General features: G+C 47.8%; 1 protein-coding gene across 2 annotated transcripts in view; it reads left to right on the plus strand.

The window, feature by feature from the left end:
• Window positions 1–26,022, plus strand: part of ELK3 (ETS transcription factor ELK3) — a 68,123-nt gene that overhangs the window by 22,783 nt on the left and 19,318 nt on the right. For both annotated transcript variants that reach the window (XM_045464667.1, XM_045464668.1), the window contains exon 2: window positions 5,218–5,426. In XM_045464667.1, coding sequence (XP_045320623.1) covers window positions 5,220–5,426 — 207 coding nt within the window. In that variant the 5' untranslated portion in view covers window positions 5,218–5,219. The remainder of the gene's footprint in view (window positions 1–5,217; window positions 5,427–26,022) is intronic.

Below are 26,022 nucleotides of genomic sequence, written 5' to 3' on the forward strand. Positions count from 1 at the left end.
CCCTCTGGGCGATGTGATTCTGATTTTAGGGAAGCTGTTTGACAACTTTGTTAATTATAGATAAGTGACAGCAAAGTAGTGATTGTCTAGAGACATGCAAATCCTGTTCTGTCCTGCAGTGTTCAGTGGGCTTCTCTCCCACCCTCGGTTTTGCCCCATTTGTGCATTCATTTCAATATTTCTAACCTATAAATGCTTCTCTTATTCAGGTATTTTTTAACTTGTTATAAGGTCTGCCTACTTCCCTCCTAGTTGGTCAGTGAGTAAAATAAAATCCTTCATTTTTATGTCTGCATGAGAAGAATAATTTTACCCACTTGGAAAATTAGTTTATAACAAAGGAATTTCTCGACCTAAAGCTTCTCACTGAGGCCTTCCGTGACCTTCCGCTCATGCGCCCCCAGGCCCCCAGGCCCTTAACCTGCTCTGGCCATAGCACTGTTGTTCTACCTAGCTCTGTTCTGACGCTCACATTTGCTGTTTGTGGCCTGTCTTCTCCCACTGGAAGGGGGAGCTCCATGAGGAAAGAGGTGTTCGTCTGTTCTGCTCATGGATGTCTCCCAAATACCCTGATGGTGTCTTGGCATAAAGTGGATGCTCAAAAAATTTTTTTTGAAAGCAGTGAGGAGAGAATTGAATCTTTATAGGGAATAGTGGTATAAACACATCTTACTCAAAAGAGCTTACATTGGCTCGGTCATTGCCATAACCTTTTTGTGAGTGTGGGACGTCTTTCAACTAAACATCATCTGTCATCTGTAAAATTGTTAATTTGAGTGGGACAGGCGAGGAAGCTCTTTAATTTGTAAACTTCATTTTATCATCATATAAGAATCGTAAGCCTTGAGCTTAGATCCAGTTTTATTTATACCGAAGGGAGAATATGACAAAAATTTTAATGAAAATAATTTGTCAATATGGGGGACCTATTTTTTTCCCTTTAAAAGGAAGCATGCGTCTTATTCAAATTGGACAAATGGCTTTAAATAACTAAACTCCACTGTGGGTAGATCTAGGCTGTAAATTACAAAGGAAAAGGAGGGCTGGGACAAAGGGCAGGTGGCTTTGTTCTCTGGAGAGGCCGTTGTCTCTGGTTAGCTCCAGGAGAGAGGGTGGGAAACATCTACTGTCAGGGGCAAGATTGAGGGGGGCCAACGGAAGACAAAGTGTTTACTGCTGAAAAGCCGTTCTCCCTGTAAGAGCAATGGTGCCTTCAAAAGTGGACTTTTCCTCCTAAATATAAAAAGTGCAGAATTTGATTTTGCATAAAGAATGGCATTACAATACTGGATAAAATGTGTACGTCCAAAATAAAGTCTGGGCAGGGGAACGAGAAAGAGAAGAATTTTCTAATTAGCAAAAAGTTCAGGGAATATTTTTAAAAGATTTCTAGAAATTTCATGTGTTCATTGTATTTTAGGCAGAGAGTTGTGGGGAATCAGTACAGGAGCTTAGGCTGATGAAGTATTTTAACTGAAGCAGGTCTCTGTTTGCATAATAACATATCAAACCTAGGGTGCCTGGGTGGCTCAGTCGGTTAAGCATCTGACTTTGCCTCAGGTCATGATTTCACAGTTTGTGAATTCCAGCCAGCATTGGGCTCTGTGCTGGCAGCTTAGAGCCTGGAGCCTCTGTCTGCCTCTATCTCTCTGCACCCTCCCTCCCTTCCCCCCTTCCCCCCCCCCCCCCCACGCAAGCACTCTGTCTCTCTCTCTCAAAAATAAACATTAAAAAATTGTTTTTTAATGTATGAAACTTAAATCTCAAGTATCAACAGTTTCTTGAACATTTTACTTAAAGATCCACAGTATGCTCTCTGAATTACCCACATTCCTTATAATGGCAGCCAGGTAAATTGGCCTTTATTGTACCTGCATTAAAAAAAAATTTTTTTTTAATGTTTATTTATTTTTGAGAGACACAGTGACAGAGTGAGAGCAGGGGAGGGACAGAGAGAGAGGGAGACACAGAATCCAAAGCAGGCTCCAGGCTCTGGGCTATCAGCACAATGCCCGATATGGGGCTTGAACCCACAAGCTGTGAGATCATGACCTGAGCCGAAGCTGGATGCCTGGCTGAGCCACCCAGGCGCCCCTATTGTACCTGCATTTTAAGACCTAGTACTTCATTAACGATTCTAGGCGTTAAAGAATAAAAAATTTAGAAAAAAAATCACTTGGGGGCTCCCAGGTGGCTCAGTTGGTTAAGTGTCTGACTCTTGATCTTGGCTGAGGTCATAATCTCAGGGTTCATGGTGTCTAGCCCCACATCAGGCCCTGTGCTGACAGCCCAGAGCCTGCTTAGGATTCTCTCTCCCTTTCTCTCTGCCCTTCCCCCACTTGCATTCTCTCTCTATCTTGCTCTCAAAATAAGTAAATAAACATTTTAAAAAATGGTTAAAATGGTAAATTAAAAAAAAAAAAGGATGTTAGACAATGTCATAGTCAACTTTTGCTGCAACGGTGCCACGTAACAGGCAGCCCCAAGAGTCACTGGCTTACCACGGCATTTGTGTTCCTCGTGATGAGCTTCAGGGATGCTGCCTCAGACTGTGGCCTGTGGAACTTAGCTCCAGGCTTTGGGTGGAGTTCAGGTTGGCTCCACGTGTCTCATTTGGGGGCAGCAGCTTCACAGCAGTGACAGGAGCACAAGAGGAAAAGTGCAAACATGTGAACCTTCTTAGACCTGGAATCAGCATGGTTATCCTGTCTACTGAACATTGCATTGGCCAAATCGAATCACATGGTCAAGCCCAAATTGGAGTGGGTGGGAAAAGAGTACTCCACCCACTTGAGCACAGTGCTGCACCATCCGGTGAATGGGGGAAGGGGTGAAAGATTGAGAACATCTATCCCCTTAAGTTATGCCCTGAGAACATGGTTCTGATACCTGGGGCTGGAATGCCATGGACCGGGATTCCAGGAAACATAATCTGCAGGGAGTCCTGTTTGGTAGAAGCAATAACTGTAAAATACATTCAAATACATGAATAAGTTTCTGTTGTCCCATCTGGAACACGGTGGTTTGAGTCCCTTAGTGCGGACTGCTGACCGCCTTCCTACCCTGGCACGTGAGCCACAGGCCCAGCCAACCCTGCCATCCAGACCTCCAAACCCACGGCAGCCTTCTGCCCTTTGGAGCAGGTTCCTCTGAGCATGTGCTTGAAGTTTCAGAGGTATTTTAAAGCTTGCTGTCTCAAGTGTTTGGCCAAAAAAACACCCCAAAATTTGAGACGACTGTTAGCAATTCTTAGTGCCAGTGATGAGAAACAAGTTTGTGGCTTCCACAAATAGTCGGGAGGGTGGTTCATATTAGGAACTGGAGCCAGCAGGCTGCGTATCCCAGCAGTTGTGCTTAGCAAGACTCGTGCGTGAGATGCAGGGGGGCGGTTTTGATCCAACAACGAAATGATTTACTGTCTTACAGACTGAGCGGCCATTGTGGTGAAGATTGATTTCTGTAAAGGATATCTCCTTTAAAGAGCTGTAAATAAAATGCCTTATGGGTTTTTGGAGAACATTCCTAATCTGCGTTCTCTTAACCTGGAAAGCCCCATGGTGGCTTAGGGAAATAATAAAATGTGTTTTTTCAGCTAAACATGTGAAAAGGAAGAAGTGAGTGACTACTTCTCGGGTGGCTAGGTACTTCCACGTCCATTCCCGAGTGGGAGGAACGTAGCTTGTCAGTCTGAAAGCTGCCCCTTTAAGACAAACGCACGAAAGATGTGAGTCGACCTTACGGGAGACTGGGAGACGGCCGTGGGTGGCAGAGCGCTACCTGCCTATTTCGTTTCAAAAATTGGTACAGAGAAGTCGCCGCAGGAGGTTATTCTGGCTTCCGGGTCTCCTGGGGTTAGGCACCTCCTCACCGCTTCCTTGTTCTGGGCACCCCGGCTTCAGCGTCTCCTCATTGCTCTCATAGCAGATGAGCCCTCTTTGTCTCGACTCTGTCCCCCACCTCACAGCTTGCCTTTGAAGCTTCTCTCGGGCCAGAAGCCAGTTTCCCCCCGTCTGGTCGTCCCTGGCTTCCTCATCCTGGTACTGGAATGTCGCCCCTATCCTGCCCAGAGTAAAAGCCAGGACGCTTCATGTGTCCAACCATGACAGGTGGTCTGAGGTGAAGCTTTGGAGGCCAGCCCAACCAACTATTCTTTCCTAATATAACAAATGGCTCCCCCCCCCTTTAGTTGAGAGAATTTATTGTTTTTATTTTTTAATTCCAGTATAGCTAACATGCAGTGTTATATTAGTTTCAGGTGTACAATATAGGGTTTCAACAATTCCATGCATCCATCAGTGCCCATCATGATAAATGACCTCCTTCATCCTACTCATTTAATGAATATTGACAACGTAAGTGGATTATTATTAGTAGTAGAATCAGTACACATTGCCATGAAAGCTCTTAAGTGTCTGAAGATATGAAACTGCCTGGGGGAGTTGGGGAAGAATTTCTTTGAGAAGGTTTCATTATTACTGGGTCATCACAGATAAGTAGGACTTTATCAGGCTCCAGGGCTAGGGAGCAGCATTTTGGACAGAAGGAAGAACACTTACAAAGTCCACACCAGAGAGTATTTTATAAGCAGGGAAGAAATGCTTTTCCCATCTCAGCGTGTGTGGCAGTGGGTTTGATCTGCAACATGATCAACATGTCCCCAACATGTCATGGGGAAGCCAAGGGCTCTTCGAGTGGCCTTGGTGATTCTTCAGTTCCACAAGTTTTTATCAGTTCCGGAGGCAGCGTGTCCTGTAGTTACAGTGACTGATAGACCCCAGTCCCCTACCTAAAAGCACTCATCATGGAATCCAGCATTTCACAGCAAACCAAGGACTGGCAGCTGACCACCAACGGCGTAGATGGGATGGGTGGGAGCAGACGATAGCGTTAAGTGGGAATCGCTTGACTGGGGACTCATTCTGCGAGTGGGCGGTTCATGAATCTCTCAAGTTACTCCCAGTGCCACCCTGCTGCCCAAGGGGATGTGTGCTGTGACCACAAGGATCACCGGGCTTCCCTGTGTTTCTGAAGCGCGGCCATTTACGAAAATGAACTCAGAAGGCACCTGAGTCCAAGTGGCCTGTGAGAGCGACTTTTTTGTTCTAGGTTCACTGGGGGAGGAACGGTAGGAGCTGAGGCGCTCGCCCCGAGACCCCCTCCCTAGCACCCTGAACCGCACCTATGAGGACAGGTTCTCACCCAGCCTCCTTCCCCCAGGTATGGAGAGCGCGATCACGCTGTGGCAGTTCCTGTTGCAGTTGCTGTTAGACCAGAAGCATGAGCATCTGATCTGCTGGACCTCCAGCGATGGCGAATTCAAGCTCCTCAAAGCGGAAGAAGTGGCCAAACTGTGGGGACTCCGCAAGAACAAAACAAACATGAACTACGATAAGCTGAGCAGAGCCCTTCGATACTACTACGACAAGGTAAGCCCTCGACCTTACGGGAGACCGGGAGACGGCCGTGGGTGGCAGAGCGCTACCTGCCTATTTCATTGATGAAAGCAGGTAATCACGGGCCATGAAGCAAATCAGAAAAGTCAAATGGAGGCAATTAATGCAGGGGGGTGGCGGCTGGTGGAGGGGAGAGCTGTGCTCTGGGGATTTGTTTTCTGGAAGCCCTTTGGGTGTTCCTGTGGGTCAGATTGTGTTCCCTCTGCGTTTTCGCCTGCGATTGCTGCAGACCTTTGCTAACAACAGAGATTGGGGATGGGCCTCCCCATCGTTAGTTGCTTGAGTGACAGGATGAATGTTAAAATCTAGAAAGTCTGTTTATCCTGGGTCTTTTCCTGGGAATTTGGTAGCTTGGGCAAGTTCATTAACAATCTAGTGCCTCAGTGTCCTCATTTATAAAATGGTTGATGCTAGTAGTTCCATCTTGGGATTGTTACGAAGACTAAACACGTACAGCACTTAGAATGCTTGCTACCAATCTGGGGTTTGCACCTTTCGTGGGAAATTTCTCTCATTGAAAGAAAAACCATTTTCCTTTTTAAGTCTCAGAGATGAGTCAGAGTGCTTTGTTAAGCGATAACACAGCGTAGTTGCCAAAGCAGGGACAGTTGGGGTGAGTTTTACTGCATTTCTGGAAAAGCAGTTAATGCACCTGCTGGGGCAAAATTATTGCTATTTAGGGGTAATCATTTCAGGCCTGTGATTTTGGCCATTTCTGCGTGGATCTGTTGTTGCTGTATATTTAGCCCCATAGACATAAAGACTTAGGGTCCTATTAAGGGTAAGCTCTTGTTCTGGTTTTACTGTTCATATTGAAAGGTGAATTAAAAGCTGATTTAAATATTAGTTCCTGATCTATATTTAGTGCCTGCCTTTTGCCAACCTCTTTGGAATTCAAGACAGAAGGATTACACATCTCAGGAAGTGGAGGCATCATTAATTATAAAGTGTTCCTTTATATGATCGTAATTACATATGATTATGTCATTGAAATGTTAAAGGTGCTTTCCTTTAATGTAGCAATTAATTAGTTCTGGCCTAATGCAGAGTCCTACTAAGATGTGAAAGCGCTTCTTGCAAATTGCCTGGTCTGAAAGACTTGCAGAGGGTTTATTGTTTTGCATTTCCCCCCAGGTTCTAAGTTGCACAATGGGAATTGGGGCCCTCTGAAGGAAAACAGTCATCATGCCTTTTGGCAGGGGGCCTGAAAGCATGGATTTGAGACTAAAAAAACGTATTGTTTTAAACTAAGGTGTCAAAGGTATGGAGTCCTGCCTCAGTATCTGTGACTCGTTCTCTCTCTTCTTGTGGCTTGGGCACTGGGGCCGAGGATCATGTGTCTGCAGCATGAAGGAAGGTCATGGGCTGGAAGTGACTCCTCAAAAGACGAGCAGAACCATTGCTATTTAGATTATACTTGATCTCCCTCGGAAGACCTTAAATGTCTAGGGAAAGTAATTTCAGGGCCTCCCGTCACCGAGTGTGTTTTGGTACCTTCTGTGTCTAAGGCACCGTGCTGCTGCCCTTGACTCATTTAAACTACAACAGCCTCCCGAGATGGACCTGATGGCCTCTCCTGTTACACACGACACAGGATGGCTTTGAGGAGAAACCTGCCCGCACTCCTGTCCCCAGGAGACAGTAGTAGAGCCAGGGTTTGAACCCGGCTTGTCTGCCCACATTCCTGGCCAAAAGGCATATGCCCTACCTTCTGGGCTGTTTGTTTCCTTTGCCTCCTGAATATTTGAGTTCCAGGTAGGCAGTCAGGTAGCACAAAAGTTATATTTCTGTTTATTATCAAATACTGAAGAATCCTGGCGTGCGCCGTGCCTCAGGTTGAGCCCACGGCCCTGGGTCCCAATGGCCGGTGTGGTCTACTCACCCTGTTGTCCTCTTCCTCTCCCACGGGGGCCGAGCTTGAGGTTTGGCCACGTGACCTTTGAGCAGCCAGCTGGTGCTAACAGAGCAGGAGCAGCTCTTGTCCAGTGTGTCACTCAGGCTTGGCCACCAGGGCAAGATGCTTTATGTCCTTCCTTCCACATGCGTGCTCAATACCTATGTGTGTATACAATACACACGTGTACGCAACACATGTGTCATGGACACACTATACAAGTGCGTGCACAATATACACGTGTGTATGTAATACACATGCACGGACACACTATACTTGTGCGCACATTATACACGCTTGTATGCCATGTACGTGTCTGTGTATGCAACATACATATGTATACACATTATATGCATGCACACAGTGTAATATACACACACATATACGCAGTATTTGTGTGCACACACTGTACACACGTGTGTGCAATGTACATGTGTATGTACACAATGTACACGTGCATGTATGTGATATACATGTACATGTATGCAGTATGCATTCATGCACACAATGCGTGTGCACAATACATGCACATATGCATACACAGTATATGTGTATGCACTATGTGTACACCCAATATACGTGTGTGTGCATGCTGTATATGTGTGCGTGTACACAGTAAGCATGCATGTATGCATGCATGTATATACAACACACATCCAAATGTACACAGTACACATGTGAGTGTATGCAATACACATGCATGTGTGCACAGTACACGTGTGTACACAATATACATGGGCATGTACACAATACACATGTGTGCACATGGGCATTTGAATCTTTCTCATGAAATGTTCTCAAGCGATGAGTAAGTATGATCATTAGGCTCCTGATATAGTTTAAAATGCAAAGGGAGGCAAGAAAGGGGGCAGAGGATGAAGGGGAAGGGGGGAGTGGAGAAGGCCTGGAGTGGGGAGGAAAAAAAGAGGGGAGGGAGAGGAGAGGAGGAAGAGAGATGGCAACAGTCACAAAAATTTTAGTAGATTTTACATTTCACAGTGAACACTTCTTTCCACTTTGCTGGAGTTACTCTGTGACTATATCTGTGTGTTGAACCATGAGAAATTGCTGGTGTCTGACTATTTTTGACCCACAAAAATGGCAGGGTCACATGGTTTGGGTTCTAACCTGAGAGACAGAATTGAGGAGGGTCTTTGTGACTGTGAAGCTCCTGGCCCCATGGACACTCATAGAGGTGCCCCTCCCTCACTGCTGGCGTTCCTCACAGTGACCTGGCTCTCAGAGTGACCCTGCTGCCCTTTGGTGTCTTCCTCAGCCCCCTCCTCCGTCCTTCCGTCCTGTGCATCCTTGGCTTCCTTCCTAAAACCGGTAAAACAGTAGAGCCTGCACCATGGGGCAGCCACGGGGTGGTGCTGGGGGTTAGCTGAGTTCACACATGGTCAGTTCAGAGAACAGTGCTCAAAATACATTAGGTGCTACAAAGTATTAGCCAGAGTAATGATTCAGATGATATTTTCCTTGTCAGTAACTTGAAAGCTTGAGACAGGTGCGCAGAAGAAAATTAGGACCTGTGTACCTCCTTCCCGCACGAGCACACGAGGTCTGGGGGTTAACAGCTCCTGTCGCATATGAGCTACCACGAGTGCTTTGTCGTCATGCTTTTCGGTGGCTAAAGATGGATGACCACGGTTTGTTTACCCAACTGCCTGTCTTTATTTATTTGTGCTGTTCTGAAATTCAGCAGCTAAGACGCTTTAATAGTTATTTACTTATTTGTCTATTTATTTATTTAATGTGTACTTTTGAGGGAGGGAGGGAGGACGACCGGGGGAAAGGCAGAGAGAGGGAGAGAGAGAATCCCAAGCAGACTCTGTGCTGTCAACACAGAGCCTGACACAGAGCTTGAACTCAGGAACCATGAGATCGTGACCTGATCTGAAATCGAGAGTCGGATGCTGAATCGACTAAGGCACCCCAAGGCGCCCCCAAGATGCTTTAATATTTAAATGATGCTTCCTTGCCCCTCTGAATCAAAGTGCACGCCTCTCCGTGCACCCCCAGTTGGAGCCAGTCTCCATCTTCCCTGTGCTCCCTGAGCAGCCAGCAGGGGTGTTACACTCCGCTCTCCGGGCTGGAGTCCAGCAGTCCCTCTGCCTCCGAGTCTCAGTTCACCCATGGGAGAGGAAGCATCACCGTAGCGCCTTCCCTCATTGGATAGTGTGAGGATTAAATGTGACCACGTGTACGAGGTGCTCAGCACAGCGTCAGGTACCTGTTAGGTAGACATTCGATATATGCTTGTCATTTCTCTGATCTGTGCTTATGAAATGTACTGCGTTGTGTGACAGTCGCCTGGTTGTAGAGCTGTGTTCCTCACAAAACCATCTTCACTGTGGTCTCCCGGCTTACCCACTTTTGTTGTCCTGGCACCTCGTATATGGTCTGGCACATAAGAGTTGCTCGGTAAATGTGAAACGAAAGAGCGATTGGATAACGTAATGAAGCGGACGCTACCCAGATACAAATCACTTATGTAATGAAAGGTGACATTAAGTACACGCCCCACTCACAGAGTGTTAGTGTCCTAGGGCTGTCGTAGCCACAAAGTGTGGGGTCGGGACAACAGAAGTCTATCGTCTTGCAATTGTGGAGACCAGAAGTCCGAAATCAATGTGACAGCAGGGCCGTGTTCCCTCGGAGACCCTAGGTCAATCCTTCCTTGCTTCTTCCTAACGTCTGGAAGTGGCTGTTGGTCCTTGGTGTTCTTGGCTTTTAGCTGCATCACTCCAGTCTCTGCCTGTCTTGTCACGTGATGTTATCCCTGTGTGTCTCTGTGTCCAAATTTCCCTCTTCCAAGGACACGAGTTCTACGGGATTAGGGACCACCCTGAAGACCTCCTCTTAAATACATCTGCAAAACCCTATTTCCAAGTGAGGTCACATTCACAGGTACCAGGGGTCAGGACTTCCACATTTTCGTTTCGGGGACATACTTCAATCTGTAATGTATACATGTATTTCAGACACTACTAGGCTCTTTTAGATTTACAAAATTACAAAGGGGGAGCCTTGGAGATGATGGTTTGATGCAACACCCTCTGAAGGAAAACTGCGTCCCGTGACATGGACAGTGGCTAGACCCAACAGCAGGTGTGAAGCTAGATTGTGTGCCAGGCACATCATGGCAGTGGCACTGTGCTGGGTTCCCAGGGTGGAAGCAAAGATGAAGATGAGTCTGGCCTTGGAAGGAGTCAGGGTCGTTGGGAATTCAGCACCTTCCTGCTCTGCGAGAGCCAACAGTTCTAATGGAGGACTTGGATGGGAAGAAGAGACCACCCTGCGGGCGCCTGGGGGGCTCCGTAGGTTAAGCGTCTGACTCTTGGTCTCAGCTCAGGTCTTGATCTCAGGGTCATGAGTTCAAGCCCTGCGCTGGGCGTGAAGTGTACTTAAGGGGGGAAAACAAAGACTACCCTAATAGCTCCAATCCTGGCTTCGCAGCACCTATGGCCCTGCATTTCTGTGGCTTGCCCATCACACGTGTGTTAGGGAAGGCTGGACGGTCAGGATCTGCTACTGAGCACTGCCGAGAACCTGCTGCCCCATGTACAACGTTTGAAGAGGCTGCTGGGCAAACCCACGTAGAATCCCAGGAAAGGAGCGGTGCCCAGGCTGGGATGCAGCATGCTTTGTGTCTCGGGCCTGGACTGAAGGCCCCTGGTCAGCTTGGAAACATGCAGGTCAAGGGAGGAGCCTGTGTCTGAGCCCGCGAGCACAGAAAGCAGAGCTCCTTTGTGCTTGGGCAGTTCAAAATCACCCTCCCCAAACCACGTGTTTCCTGCGGTCTCCCTGTACGTCCTAGGACATGGCTTTGTTCGTTGTTGTTCTGATGGTTGGATTTTGGGGGGAGGGTTTGTTTTTTACCTTTCTTAGAGTCTTCTGAACTGAATCTTCCGGAAGGTCCTTTTACAATCTGATGTGATAGTAAGGATCTCTTTCAGAGATTTTCCTTGTTAACGAATTTAACAACTCTTTTTCACTCTTTAACATCAGACAGACTTGGTTTTTAAATCTATCATCTTGGGGTGGAGAAGCGAGGTGGGTCAAAGCCCAGAGCACGCCCGTAAGTGGCCCCGTGAACTAGCCACACCCGAGGGCCCAAGCTCAAGGCACGTGAGGCACTGCCACGATTTACAGCATCTGTCCACCTCTTGAGTAGCTTCTGGGTGGTTTTCAGTCACATGTCCATCTCGTTCTTTCACCCTTTCTTTCACCTCTGCCTTTTTTCTTCCCTGGCTCAGCCTTTCCTTTGAAAACATACCCCCTGCCCTTGAATGGCTCCAGGGCTGGTCAGGGAGACACATCTGCCAGGCAGTTATAATAGAGCGTTAGCCTGGCCGTGACACCAGCATCTCCCAGGACAGGGGAGGGAAGTAAAGGCAGAGAGAAAGCCCCCGGAGGGCAAGACACCTGCCCCAGTGTGGAGCAAGGAGAATGGGTTTCAGGCTGAACCAAGTTGGGAAAGGATATACTGAGAAAGGGAACAGCATGTGCAAAAGCAGGGAGGCGTGAGAGAGTTTGACTTTTGGTTTCCCAGGGGAATTCCCAGGCTTTTCCAGGGAATGAAGGGGAGGCGGGGGAGGGAAGAATGAGTGGGGAATAGAGCATGGAGCGTGTTAATGCTGAAGAGTTGGAACTTTGTGGCGAGGGCTGAAAGCGAGAGAGTGCCGTGGCCAGATTTGCATTTTAGAAATAAAAATCTTTGTCTCCTCTTGCTCTTCTTGGTGTTGATGCTGCCCCAGTCCGCACCTCCCCCCCACCCCGCTGATCTTTTTGGCCAGTTATCACATACGGATCTCTCTGGGCTGGCTGAGTGGGCTCTATCCCGCCTTCAGGTCGGGGTGTGCACCCCCCTCCCAGGGGGAGAAGGAGCCCAGTGGGGCTGCCGCTTGCTCACCCTTGCACACGCAGCAGCTGACTTCCGTGGAAGAAGCCCCAACCGCAGACTCCCTGAGCTGGCTGCGGGAGACCTGGAGGCTTACGCAATCCCTGTCCTTTTTCGTCCAGCAGAGCTCTTGTCCTTGTTGTTGTTGGCGGTGAGCATTCATCCCAGGGGGAGGCTGGAGGCTTTGCCAGCTCCCTTCTCATCAGGAGATTGAAATGGCGATATGATGAAAAATCCTCCTGTCTCCACAGCAACATCCCGGCTTATCCTCACAATGTACCCAACGGTCTTTGCTTAATTGGAAGAAGTTCAGGGGAGAACAGTCAAGACAGAGTCATTGGCAGCATATTCCTGGAAGTAGAACGCGTCACCTTCTTAACTTAATTGGATAATTCATTTTAAATTGGGTGTGCAATCACGACAGGAAAATGTTCGTGTTAATAATACATATCGGAGACCGCCTGCCTGTGCCAAGAAACCTGGCCCTGGCAGAGTTCTTTAATTCCCCAAAATAAATTTTACAAAGATAAAACGATGTATTGTCTGTCAGAGTGGAGAAGGAACAAAAGTCCAGCAAGCATTTGCATCCAGGAACTTTCTAGAACACTCTTGTTGGTTGTGGAATTCCACAGAAGCCCCATGTATCCTGGGCTGTGTTCAGGAGTGTTTTGTACATCAAAGTTGTGCCCCCCTGTGCCCAGCCCTGGATCTGAGTGTTAAGGGTCTGGTGTTTCTGTTGGGTATTTTTTTTTTCCCCTTCCTGTCACATCAAGCTGCTCAGATGGTTTGAAGTACCACAGATGGTAACTACACTTTGCTTGGGGGCCGAGGGGAAAACTAGGGACTTTCTGGAAGCTTTTGATCCTGGAAGCTGCCTAGAGACCGGCGTGGGGCGGGGCGGGGCGGGGAATGAGCTGGTTGCCTCACGAAGGTCTTCCAGCCTGGTCACACTGCCCCAGGCGTGAGCAGCCGACCGAGGGGGCTGGGCTGTAGGGGGGCACCGCACGTCGGTGGGGGGTGCTGTCTGTTCTGCACATGCTTCCAAGCTAGCTTCGTGGTGGCACTCAGCGTCCCCCCAAATAGGGCCGTTGCTAGGAAACACCCGGAGTCTTGAGGACCTTCAACACTGTGTTGACGGGGCTGCTGTGGACCGTGTTCAGCTGCCAGTGCTCCCTGGCAGCCTGGCCAGATCCACTTACGTCAGGCAGTTGCCCAAGCCCACACTGGTTTGCCGGCGAGAGTGTTCCTGCTTCTGGGCGGCTTCTCGCTGCAGGAAAATTCAGTGGTTGTGTAGACACGCTGACAGAACCCTTAACGTTCCCATCATACCGCCCACCACCCACCCACCAGCCCAGCTGCTCCTCTGGGCAGGCCTCCTCCCCACCTCCTGCCTGTGCTCTGACAACAGTTTACCCCGGCTCCTACCCCCTGTTTGTGACAGAAGGAGCGGAAGCTCGCCTGTGTGGAGGATTTGTCTTAAGCCAGCCCTGTGTTAGATGTTTTTACATTTATTGACTCATTTTCTAACATGTGAAAGGCCTATCGTCACAGTTGGCAACGGGCCCATTTTAGTGGTGGGATACTGAGTCTCGGAGAGGTTAAGTAAGAGACTCGAGACAGAGCAGCTGGTAAAGCAGCAGAACCTCCCATCTAGGAGGCTTGACCCCCCCCCCCCCCCCCCCCCCCGTTCATGCTGAGGATTGTGAGGCTGGAGGATCGCACAGCTACAGAGCCACGGGCCCAAACTTGAATCCCACATTCCTAATATCGCTGGTTATTACCCCGGGGTAGGCAGAGAAAGGAGACCAACCCCTGTTTGTCCAAAATGACAGTGGAAGAACTGCTGGCTGAGTTCTCGGAGCCAGCCGAAAATGTGAGGTTTGGCAGCCCCGGACCCTCCCCCCACCCGCTTCCCACGTGTCCAGTGATGCTTCCTAAAGAAGCCAGAGCAGGGCAGAGCACCCCCCTGCCTGTGCACCTGCCCAGGATCCTACAGCCTCTTGGAAAGACTCCAAACTCCCTCACCATCTGGCCCCAGCCAGACTGCCTCTCCCCCACCACCCCAGCCTGCCACCCCGTCATGGCACCTACTCCGACCTCATCCTTCCCCGGGCTCTCCCTCCGCTTTTCCTGCCTGGCCCACTATAGCTCATCCTCGGATGTCTGTCTGCTTCTCCTCCACCCGATGCCTGCACTTGGCGTCGTCTTCTCCGCTGTGTTTCCCTGCCCTTGTGCCTGCCTCGCTGATCGGGTGCTGGTCTTCCTTACCATTCCTCGTGTCTGTGCATCGCCTGGCACGCAGTGGGTGCCAAAGGAATGTAGGACGGACACGGGATGGACAAGCCTGAAGCAAACCTGATTCTCTGTAGCGTAGAAAGAAGTCCGTCATCTTGGAATGTCAGCACTGCCAAGGACCTAAGAAACCTGCCCTGCTTGCCTGCCCGCCCTCCAGTAAGTGAGGAGGAGGTGAATCCGAAAATCCGTGGCAAAGGCAGGGTGAGAACACGCTCCCAGACCACCTGTGGCTCCCGGCCCCAGCGCTGGAGGTGGCTGCTCAAAGTCATTGTTGGCAACTCCCTGCCCCGCAGGGCAAACGGGAAAGCATGTGCTGGGGGAACGGTTTTACATTTGGTTTTATTAACACTCCAGAGGCCTTTAATAAAAATACCCTTGAGTGTTGAAAGAGAGCCAGCAGGGAGACAAGACTCTCAGTTCCAGGGGAAGCAGCCACAAGCCCGGAGGGGATGGAAAAATGCTCTGAATGTCCACTTGCAGGTTGGGCATCCGGCCAGGCTCCTCTTGTTCACAGGCCCCCAGGATAGCACAGTAACTCGGGCGGCAAGAGTGAGGAGCCCTCCAATGTCAGGCTGGCCGAATTTGGAGAGACGGTTCACACGGCAGTTTAGCGGTGCCAGAGAATAAAGAAATCTCAACCCAAACCACAAAGAAACCTCCGCCGGGAGTCCGCCAATTCGAAGACAGAGTTGGAGCCCTTTATTGGCAGCACATTATTCTTAGAAGTTGGAAGGCGGATGTGTGTGTGTGTGCATGTGCTAGTGTGTGTGCTCCAAGCTTCAGCTTTAGACAGAGGACAGCCCTGGCGTCATCTGTCTCGGTGCCTTCGGTAGCCTGGCCGTGTACAGGCAGGCCAAGCTCTCAGGAAGGGCCATGCCTCCCTGCCATGCTGGACAGAGCCTTTAAGAAGGGAGGGTGGTTATGTTTTGGTGGCTCAAAACAATAGAAATTTATTCTCTCAACATCCCAGAAGCCGGAAGTCCAAAATCAAGGTGTCAGCTGGGACATGCTCCCTTTGAAGGCTCTAGGGGGGAATCCTTCCTTGCCTTTTCCATCTTCCAGTAGCCCCGGCAGCCCTCGGCGTTTCTCGGCTGTGACTGTGTGACTTCAGCCTCTGTGTCTGTCCCTCTCCTTCTTCTGTGCCTTCTTCCCTGTGTGTCTCCCTGTGCCTTTCCTCTTGTTGTAAGGACTCTACGTGTTGAATTTAGTGCCCACTCTCTCCCCGATGATTCCAGCCCGATATCCTTAACCGAGGACATTTGCAAAGATGTTGTTTCTAAATAAAGTCACATTGTGAGGTGCTGCGTGGAAATGAATTTGGGGGAGGCACTGTTCAACTCACTAGGGAAAGGAAAGACTGCCCCAGGGAGAGGCAGCTTAAGTTGGTGGGTCGGAGCCCTCACACAGCTGTTCCTTAGGATGGCAGGTGTGAGGTGAGCCTGCCCACGACAGATTCGCAGCGGAGCTCCGTATGGCCCTCCAACTGCTCTGTGTGCCTTTGGGTTCAGATGGCAGTGAGTAAGAGGGGCCAGATGCAAGCAGCCGTCAGATGCTTCAGGGACAGAGGCCGGATTCACTTCCTTTTCTGTTCCTCAGGGCCTACCAAGGAGCCTTCCGTATGAAAGCGTCTGAAATGTTGTTGAAAGAATGCTTGCTTGTTAGAGAGGAGGAGCTTTGAGCCTGACTCCTACAGTGAGTACTCGTTCTAACTTTGGAGAGAGGACAGTCAGGTTTTGTGTCAGGAAAGAGTGAGTCAGCCAGTGGTCTGGATGGGAACCCAAAATGAGGCGCTGAAGGAAGGGTGTTGGCTGGGAACTGGTGGCCCAGAGACACGTCTCCGCTACCAGTTTGTGAACTAAGCTTGGCGCCCCACGTCCCTCATCTGTAAAATGGGTATCAGCGTGTTGTGAGGATTATGTGAGATTATGCGTAAGCCTCCAGTAAACTATAAGGTGAGGTGCCCAAGTAGGGAATTCAGATTATTTGAGGGGCGCCTGGCTGGCTCAGTCGGTAGAATGTGCCACTCTTGATTTTAGGATTGTAAGTTCAAGCCCCATGCTGGGTGTAGAGATGACTTAAAAATAAAATCTTAAAGAAAAAAATAATTTAGGTTACTTGAAGGCAGAATCCGATGAAAAGACAATGATACAATGGGGATGCTATACAATTAGATCATTGCTTGCTAAGCAGACTTGCACTGGATGAGAGGTCCTGTGTTGAGGACCTCTGAGTGGGGCACTGATATATATTGATTTTTTAGAAAAAAAAAAAAAATCAATACCCTGTGCAGTATTTTTGTTCTGCCTTTCGAGGTGAGCAAATGGAGGCCTACAGAAGTTCAATACCTTTCTCAAGGTCAGAGGAAGTAGAGAAACTGGGATTTGCAGCCAGGTCCATTCCCCCAGTGCTGGTTCCTTAACATCTGGCCGCCCCCCCCCCGGGCTCCCGCCTGTGGACGCTCAGAGATGCTGGTCCGTGCTCCCCATGCTCACCTGCGAGCACTTCTGCTGCTTAGTGGGGGCCACGACCAGGCTGTGGGTGTGGATGCCAGCTTCCTGCTCTTCTTTGGTCAACCGTATCTCTTGGCTGTCACCCGCTTTGAGGTGGGCTTCTGAGGTCCGGTCTGGTGCAGTGGAGCTGTCAGGTCCCTGGTGCCTTGCGCAGGGTGACCTGTCAGAGCAGGCCCCTCCTCTCCTCTGTGGGTGGGCAGAGGCAGTTGTATTTCCAGCTAAGGAATAGACTTTAGCGAAAGCTGGTCTTCCTCACGAGGAGCCAGAAATGACCTTTCCTAAGGACCTTGCTTCCTTAGCACAAAGCTGGTTTTCCCAGGCTCTCTGCAGGTACCCCCCACCCTGTTACTCTGGAATGCAGAGCCCCAGGGTCCCAGCCTGCTGACTTGAGCAGCAGCCTCCGAGCCAACAGTGGCTGCTTTCTGGGGGAGGGCGTGGCAGGGACAGGATTGGTTTAAGCTTCATCTCCACCCTTCGCAAAGCTGCTGGTCTTGGGCTGGTAAGTGTTTCTTTCAGAGCCTGCTTCATTCTTGAAAAGAAAAACAAAGGGCTTGATTTGACAACTAGTGCATATGAAACATATGTTATTTAATGTGAAAATGCAGAGAAGCAAAAAGAAATACTACAAATCACTGGCAATCCTACCACTGTTTTATTATACATCTTTTGAGATTTTTTCTTTTCTTTTATATAGTTATTTCGTTAAAATAATGGAAGCATCCCATGCATGCTGCTTTTTTCACTTAATGTGCGTTTATTTTTATTTTTTTAAGTTTACTTATCTATTTTGAGAGAGAGACAATGTGAGTGAGGGAGGGGCAGAAAGAGAGGGAGAGAGAGGATCCCAAGCAAGTTCTGTGCTGTCAGCGTAGAGCCCGATGCAGGGCTCGAACTCACCAAACCTTGAGATCACGACCTGAGCCAAAACCAAGAGTCTGACGCTTAACCAACTGAGCTACCCAGGCGCCCCTTCACTTACTGTACATTTATTTAAAGGCATAGGAAATGTTCACAATGCACTGTCGTCTTCAATAGTCATGTAGGGAGCACCTGGGTGGTTCAGTCAGTTAAGCATCCAACTTCAGCTCAGGTCATGGTCTCACGACTTGTGAGTTTAAGCCCCATGTCGGGCTCTGTGCTGACAGTTCAGAGCCTGGTCCCTGCTTCAGATTCTGTCTCTCTCTCTGTGTGTCCCAAATATAAACAAACATTAAAAAAATTCTTAAAGTAAAATAGCCACATGGTATTCCACTGTAGGGCCCTCCCAGTATTTAACCCACTCCTGTGGGACAGGAAGTTGGGTATAACCTCCCTTCCCATCAATAGCCTTGACTTCTTCATCTTTAAAATGGGATCCCAGTGCTGGGCTGTGGCTGTGTGAGTATGGCATGTGGTAGGCTCTCGTAAATGCTTGCTTCTTGCCTTTGCCCTTTCTGGCCCCGGGTTCCTTTCATGTAGGGTATCTACCGTGGTGAGATGAATGTCCTCAAAAATAAATCCATCCTGCTTCCCCTGCCCAGGGATCTTGGTGACAGGCGTGCAGGGCCAGCAGCCCGCACTGCCCTCCCCTGGGACCCAGCCCCAGCAGACGCCGCAGAGCGGGGCTGCTCCCTCCTGTCTGGGCAGTGTGTTTCCTGCTCTGAGAGGCAATGGAGAACAGCGGAGATCGGCTGGAGTGTCTGCTTAGTGTCTGTACCACTTGCCGGGCTAGACGGGCTGCCTCTCTTCCTCCTGAGCGGGACACTTGGATTCCACATCTGCTGCCCTGAGGGCCAGCCCCCTCCACCCCACCCCTGAATTCGTTGGAGTGTGTGAGGTTTTTTTCACAGTGCATGTTGAGTGCTGGCCATGCTAGGTATGATCTGCTGTAAGCCTTGCGTCTATTTTTTGTCTGAACCCAACTAAATAAAACATCGTGTTTCCTCTGTTGGTCGAGATATATAAACCAGATGTAATTCTGTCTTCCATATGACCCAGCTCAGTACCCAGAACTGTGGCTAAAGTAAGGGGAATACGCGCAGCCTTCTATAGGTTTAATTTTGACGATTTATTTGTCACTGGGGTGGATAGAGAGTGGATTTTATGTTTTGTTTTGCTTTCGCTTAAATGGGAATGTAAAAATAATAATACTAAGAGCTACTGTGTATTGTGGGCTTAGCGTGTGTGGCTATATCAGGTGTTCTGCTATAAGCTTTAGATGGATTATTTCATTCGATTTCATGAGGCAGGTGGTAGATCAGTCCCCATTTTACAGATGGGGAAACTGAGACACGTGGCTGGTAAGAGACAGGAGCGGTAGTTGAATTCAGACAGTGACTCTAGAGCCACTCCTTATAATCCCAGTGACAGCCTTTGTGACACAGTCAAGTGGGCGTGTGCGGAAGGATCCATCCCTCTGTCTTCTCAGCCCTGTTGCTGCTGCTGTTGGATTGGGAGAAGGTTGGGCTGTTAGGAAGAATCTCCTGCACGGCCTTTCCTGCCGTGTTAGTGAGCCGCTGACATTTTCCAGTTTTGAGAACAAGACAGGTGAATTGCAGAATCAGAGGGTAGGAGTCCTGCCGTTCCTGGAAGCCCTCAAATGGTGGAAACTCAAGGGAGCTGTAGCCATACCTGTGGAGAACCCAGAACTAGTCTGGCTCCTCCTTGGTCCAGGAACGGCAGTGGGGAGGGCAGGGGAGCACTGGGATAAGAAGTCTGAACACCGGAAAGCCTGATGCATGACCTTAGATCACAATTGGGGTGCCGGGGCAGAGCCAATGCATGAAGCACATATGTGCTGAGTCCATGGATAAGTGAAATTAAAGTGTATTAAACTCTCTTAGGGGGTGTGGGGTTGTAGTGTTTCGCATATGGCCCTCGGTGTCTGGGAGTTTTCCGTTTGAAAATGCTAGCAAGAAAGCACATGTAGTTAGACATGTGGGACACATTCACATGCAGCCTGAACCAGCCTGGGGATTAGCCACAGAAAATTGCATCTCTCATGGGGTGAAGCCTCTGGTTTCCTGCCCAGGTCAATTCTCTTTACAGTGAGAGTCATTCATTCAACAAACATGTAGTTAACTTAATATTATCCTTAATAACATCAAAATTCAGAGGCTAAATTGAATTCCTCAAGCATCTCTTCATTACCTAGCACTGCCTACCATTTTTTTAAAAAGGTCACAATACTTAATAGATGCATTTCTAGTTTATCTGCTCTATGGCATTATTTACACAGGCTCTTTCTTTCTCTTCAGTGGGAGGAGAAAGCAGAGTTGAGTATGTGTGTACGTGTTTAAACCACACTTACGGACACCTCTATTTTTATCAGTAAGCCTGAACCCTGTCAGGGCAACAGACAGCACCGGGGGAAATGGAAATTTGACTTGCTCTCTGTGTTTTCCGTCCTGTTAGCGTAAAATAACTAAGGGAGACTCACTGGCCCCTCAGTTGCCAGAGGTAGCTGGTGGGTCAGGAAGGATTCCTTTGCACAGGATGGCCAGCCACAGTCCTACCCCCAACAGGCTGCTTGCCCTTAGGCTCCTGCAATCTCAGAACACCAACTGGGGAGTGGCAATGGTGGGAGCAGCTTCCCACTGTCCCCTGGAGCTCCCACTTAGCGTGTGTCAGGTGGACGTTCTTTTCTCCTCCTCAAGTCCGTCTCTTCCTGTCTGCCTGTGATCTCACACAGAATGCGGGGTCAGGAGTCCACCCTGGTTGTGAATATATACTTAATGGGAAATGACCAGCAGGGAGGCTGATCTCACATGTGTAAAGGGCAGCAGATGTGTGCAACTGTTGGTCTAAAACCATGTTGGAGAAAGTCACTTAGCTCAACTGGACACAGACAGCATTGGTCAGGTTACCAGGCAACTGTAAGCAACACATACTTGTGGGTCTGGGAGGAAGGGGTGAAAAAAAACGGACTTTCTGTAAATACTCTCATCACTTTTCATAATAAGAGCCTGTCCCCAAGTGCTCCTCTGTCCTGAATAGTCTCAGCCTGAGTCTTATGTCACCTTCCATTGTGGCCAAGCACTCTGGAATCAGACTGCCCGCCTACTAGCTTGTGACCGGAGGTAATTTATACTCTCTGAGCCTCAGTTTGCCCATCTCTAAGATGGGGATCATAATAGTTCTAGTCACTCGGAGGATTACATGAATTCACAGCGGTCAAATTCTTAGTACGCAGCCTGATAGATGATATGTGCTCACCAGCTACTACCTATTATTCCCCTATACTATGATTGTTCTCAGCAAACTTCTCCTGGGGCAAACTCTTGAAAGGAAATCTCCCTTCGGAGACCACAGAGAGATCTCCAAACATACATGCCACTGATGCGCTCCCAGGGTCTGTCCTGGAAGGTAAGGGGCTGTGACGTCAGCTTCCAGGCACATACCTCCTCTGAGTCTACCTACTACCTAGGTCTCAGGCCATGGGCATCCTGGTTGGGGGGCTTTCCTTACCAGCTCCCCTCCTGAGCAGATTTTCCTGTGATGTGTTAGGCTCTCAAACAGTGGGGCTACACCGTGCCTCTGACCTCCCTCCTGCACCCTCCACACACCTTCTTGCCCAGCCTCATTTCCAGAGGTTCTAGATTATCTAGGTAGCCAGATCGACTCCATCTTTTTTCTTTTTCTTTTCTTTTTTTTTTTTTTTTAAAGTCTATTTATTTATTTTGAGAGAGAGTGCGAACAGGCGAGTGGCAGGGAGAGGGAGAGAGAGAATCCCAAGCAAGTTCCACAGTCAGCACAGAGCCCGATGTGGGGCTCCAACTCATAAACCATGAGATCATGACCTGAACTGAAATCGAGAGTCAGATGCTTAACCGACTAAGTCACCCAGGCACCCCATCCATCTTTTCTGATGGAATAGACCAACAAGAACAAAGGTTCTTCCTCCTTTTGGTCAGCTCCTTAAATCACCTCCATCCCTGTCACTATAACCTTTTCCTGAAAAGCTCTGGTGGTGTCCTGGCAGTTCTCCCCACAGAGGCAACAGCTACTGAAGGGCCCTTTTTCTGTGGTTGAGTTCAGTAACCTTTGCGGAGGCTCCTTTTTTATATTCAGAGTAGGGTCAAGGCAGTCACCATCCAGCCATAGAAGGCTCCCACCGTCTGCCATTTAAACATGTAAGTGGTTTGGATGGACCTTGAGGGCATTATGTTAAATGAAATAAGAAAAAGACGAATACTGTATAATCACTTACATGTGGAATCTAAAAGAGCAGAAGTCTTAGAGAATAGAGTGGTGGTTATCAGGGGCTGAGGGGAGTGGAAATGGGGAAGTGTTGGTCAAAGGGCAAAAACTTCTAGCCATAAATGAATAAGTTCTGGAGATCTAAGTTATAGATGGTGACTATAGTTAACAATACCCTACTGTATACTTGTGAGTTGCTAAGAGAGTAGATCTTAAATGTTATCACCACCATCACCACAAAATGGTAATTATGTGAGGTGGTAGGTGTGTTAACCATCCTTATTGTGGTAAACATTTTGCAATGTGTACGTGCGTCAAATCTTCATATTGTACATCTTAAACTTCACAATGTTATATGTCAATTATATCTCAGTAAAGCTGGACAGAGAAGATTTCTCATGTTCTGTTTTAAAGAAACAGTTTCATTGAAGTATAATTCACATACCATCCAATTGACCCATTGAAGGTATACACGAAATGGTTTTGAGTATATTGATTGTGTATCCAAAAGCACAATAAACTTTAGGACATATTTTCACTACCCCTCCCAAACCCTTACTTTTTAGTGTCACCCCGCAATTCTTCCACATCCCCCTCCCAAATCCTAGGAAATGACTAGTCTACTTTTTGTCTCTATAGGTTTGTCTCTTGTGGACATTTTATAGAAATAGAATCTATCACATATGTGGCCTTTGGGGCTGGCTTCTTTCACTCAGCATAATGCATTCAAGGTGCATCCACAGTGACGTCCATACTTCATGCCTGATTGTGGCTGGATAATCTGTTGTAGGAATATTCCACATCTTGGTTATCCATTTGTCAGTTGACGGTCATGTGAGTTGTTCCTTATGTTCTTTGGAACACATCAAAGCCCCACTCTTTGAGACTGCCTTTCAGTTCCCAACCATTTTATCAGGAGGCGAGGCCTTTTTGTTATTTTTATCACAGCCCCAAATTACTCCTTGGTTTCCTTACGAATATAATCCCTGCTCAGATGTCATGTTTTGAATACCCATAATAAAATTAAAGGTTTTAAAGAGAAAGTTTACAAGATGTGCCTGAAGAAACTATTCGAACCATACAGTTTCTCTTTTCTTCTATGTAATTATTTAGGCTCTAATAATTCAGGCAGTTCAGAGGGATGTTCAGACTGGCTGAGGACAAAGAAAGTTTTCCAACCCTAGGGAGAAAAATGTTCGTGAAAACCAAAAATACTTTAGCAGCGGTAGACACCAGGCGAGCATGCTTTCTGTTCGCTGAGAGCCCACTCTGAGTCAGGTGGCTCCAGTGACACCCTTATTTAACCCTGTCCTACTGGGAGCAGATTTCTCCTAGATGTGTTGTCCACCCACGCCTGCTGGAGCGCCGCTGAGATAATGCCAAGCAGGCCCAGGTGGGACTTTCAGGTTTTGCAAATTTCTCTGAAGGTTTGTGACTTTTTCAGCTTTGCTAGTGTTGAGTGTGCAAATGAGATCAGATGGGGGTATAAGTGGCATTCCGTGAGTTAAATCGCGGTCCCCAGCGCCAGGATGCCAGGCACTAGAATTGTTCAGCTTTGAATCTGACGTGCCCAGGGGTGGGAGCCTCCTGTGTGTTGGTGCTGAGCAAAGATTCACCAGGATTTGCGTTACTGGGATTTCCGGTGCTGAATGGGGACATTGTGTGTCCCTCCCTTAGATACCTGCCCAGAGGGATTCCTGCTCAAAAATCTCAGTGGCATAGTAAATATGCCCTCCCCTCCTGACTGCTAGATAAATTCACTTCTGGGATTTGATGATCTGTCTAAGGAAGAAAACTGCAAATCAGAATGCTGTGATGTAACAAGAGGGAAGGCAAGAACATAATTACAAACCCAACAATGATTGCAAAAGGAACATCAGCATTTAATTAAATTTTGTCTCTATGGTATATTTGGAAGTTGCTAAGAGAGTAGGTCCTAAAAGCCCTCATCACAAGAAAAAATTTTTTAATTTTTTTAAATGTTTGTTTTTGAGAGAAAGAGGGCATGAGTGAGAGGGGCAGAGAGAGAGAGAGAGAGAGAGAGAGGAGACACAGAATCTGAAGCAAGGACCAGGCTCTGAGCTGTCAGCACAAAGCCCAACATGGGGCTGGAACCCACAAACTGTGAGATCATGACCTAAGCCGAAGTCAGGTGTTTAACTGACTGAGCCACCCAGGCACCCCAGAAAAAAAAAATTTAAACTGTGTGGTAATGTTAATTAGACTTATGGTGGTGGTCCTTTAACAATATATGCAAATGTCAAGTCATTACTGGTACATCTGAAACTAACAATATTACATGTCAATTACATCTCCATTTTGAAAATTTCACCTCTGGGAGCATCGGGATGGCTCAGTCAGTTAAGTGTCCACCTCTTGATTTTGGCTCAGGTCATGATCTCAAGGTTCATGAGATCGAGCCCCACGTCGTCGTACTGAGTGTGGAGCCTGCTTGGTGTTCTCTCTCCCTCTCTCTCTGCCCCTCCCCTGCTCATGCTGTCTCTCTCTCTCTCTCAAAATGAATAAATAAAACTTAAAAAAAAAATGAAAATTTTACCTCTACTAAGGGATTCTTTGATTCTCTCCACTCAAATTATTGTGGAAATGTGAAAAAGCTTAGGCTTCAGAATGAGTAGATCTTGGTGGTTCTTGGGCAGATGAGTCCCCATCTCTGAGCTTTTGTCATAAGATGACACGTTCCACCCTGCAGGAGGGTGAGTGTGAAAGCAGATAAGAGCTTGTGTGCAACACCCAGTACACGGTAGGTGCTCACTAGGAGCTACTACTTCTAAAGTACTTCTCCCCAAAATTATACATATATATATATATATATATATATATATATATATATATTTTTTTTTTTTTTTTTACCCTCACTCATACCGAAGTTTTAGGAGGAACAGTCTGTAAGGAACCACTCTGAATCTTTTTCCCACAGGATGGCGCTGCTGACTCTTTGTGCTTGAGGGAAAACCATCTTTGTCTCCTGGAGCACCTTGGACCCCACAGACATTTGATAGATATTTGCTGATGTTCCAATTTAATAAACCTCAAGAACGGTATAAAGCCTTTCATATGAGGTCCCTTCTCCCAAAGGGATGTGAAAACTTTTGCAGTGATTATTGGTTTTCATTTACATCTTAATGTGCGAGGGCTGGAGCCATAAACTGAAGAACCGGAAGTAGATACTAGCGACTGGAAATTCTGTGGGAGTGATGTAAATATCAAAGTAGACACTTTGTTTTTCCTCCAGTGGCTTTCTTGGCAGAAAATTAGAAAGGAAAAAATGGCTACATGATTTAAGAAAACATTGTGGTGTTTGGTGATAATAGCTTACATCTCTGTAATGCTTTCCAGCTTGCAGAATGCTTTCCTATTATTATTTCATTGAATTCTCGTAAGTGAATTACCTCCCAGAGGTGGGTAAGACAATACTGCATCACGGTGGAGGAAATGCTGCTTCTACCCCTTACCTACCGTGTGGTTTATGTGGGTTATTTAAGCACTGCAAGCTTATTTCCTGAAGTTTTAAAACGAGAGTTTAATAATTTAGTTTTTAGTTAACCATACCTTCCTTTTAGGATCGCTGTACAGGTTATATGAGACGATGCGTGGACACTGCCAGCCCCCTAGTAAGTGCTGAATAAATGGTGACTTATGACATTAGGTGTGATAGTCCTTCACAGATGAGGAAACTAAAAATGTAGACAGCCAGTTTGCTAAAGATCACACCATTAGTAGTCAGAACAGGAAGCAAATCGCAAACCCAGTTCTGCTGCCTCCAACTTG

Source organism: Leopardus geoffroyi, chromosome B4 (genome assembly GCF_018350155.1).
Source record: "Leopardus geoffroyi isolate Oge1 chromosome B4, O.geoffroyi_Oge1_pat1.0, whole genome shotgun sequence".
NCBI lineage: Eukaryota > Metazoa > Chordata > Mammalia > Carnivora > Felidae > Leopardus > Leopardus geoffroyi.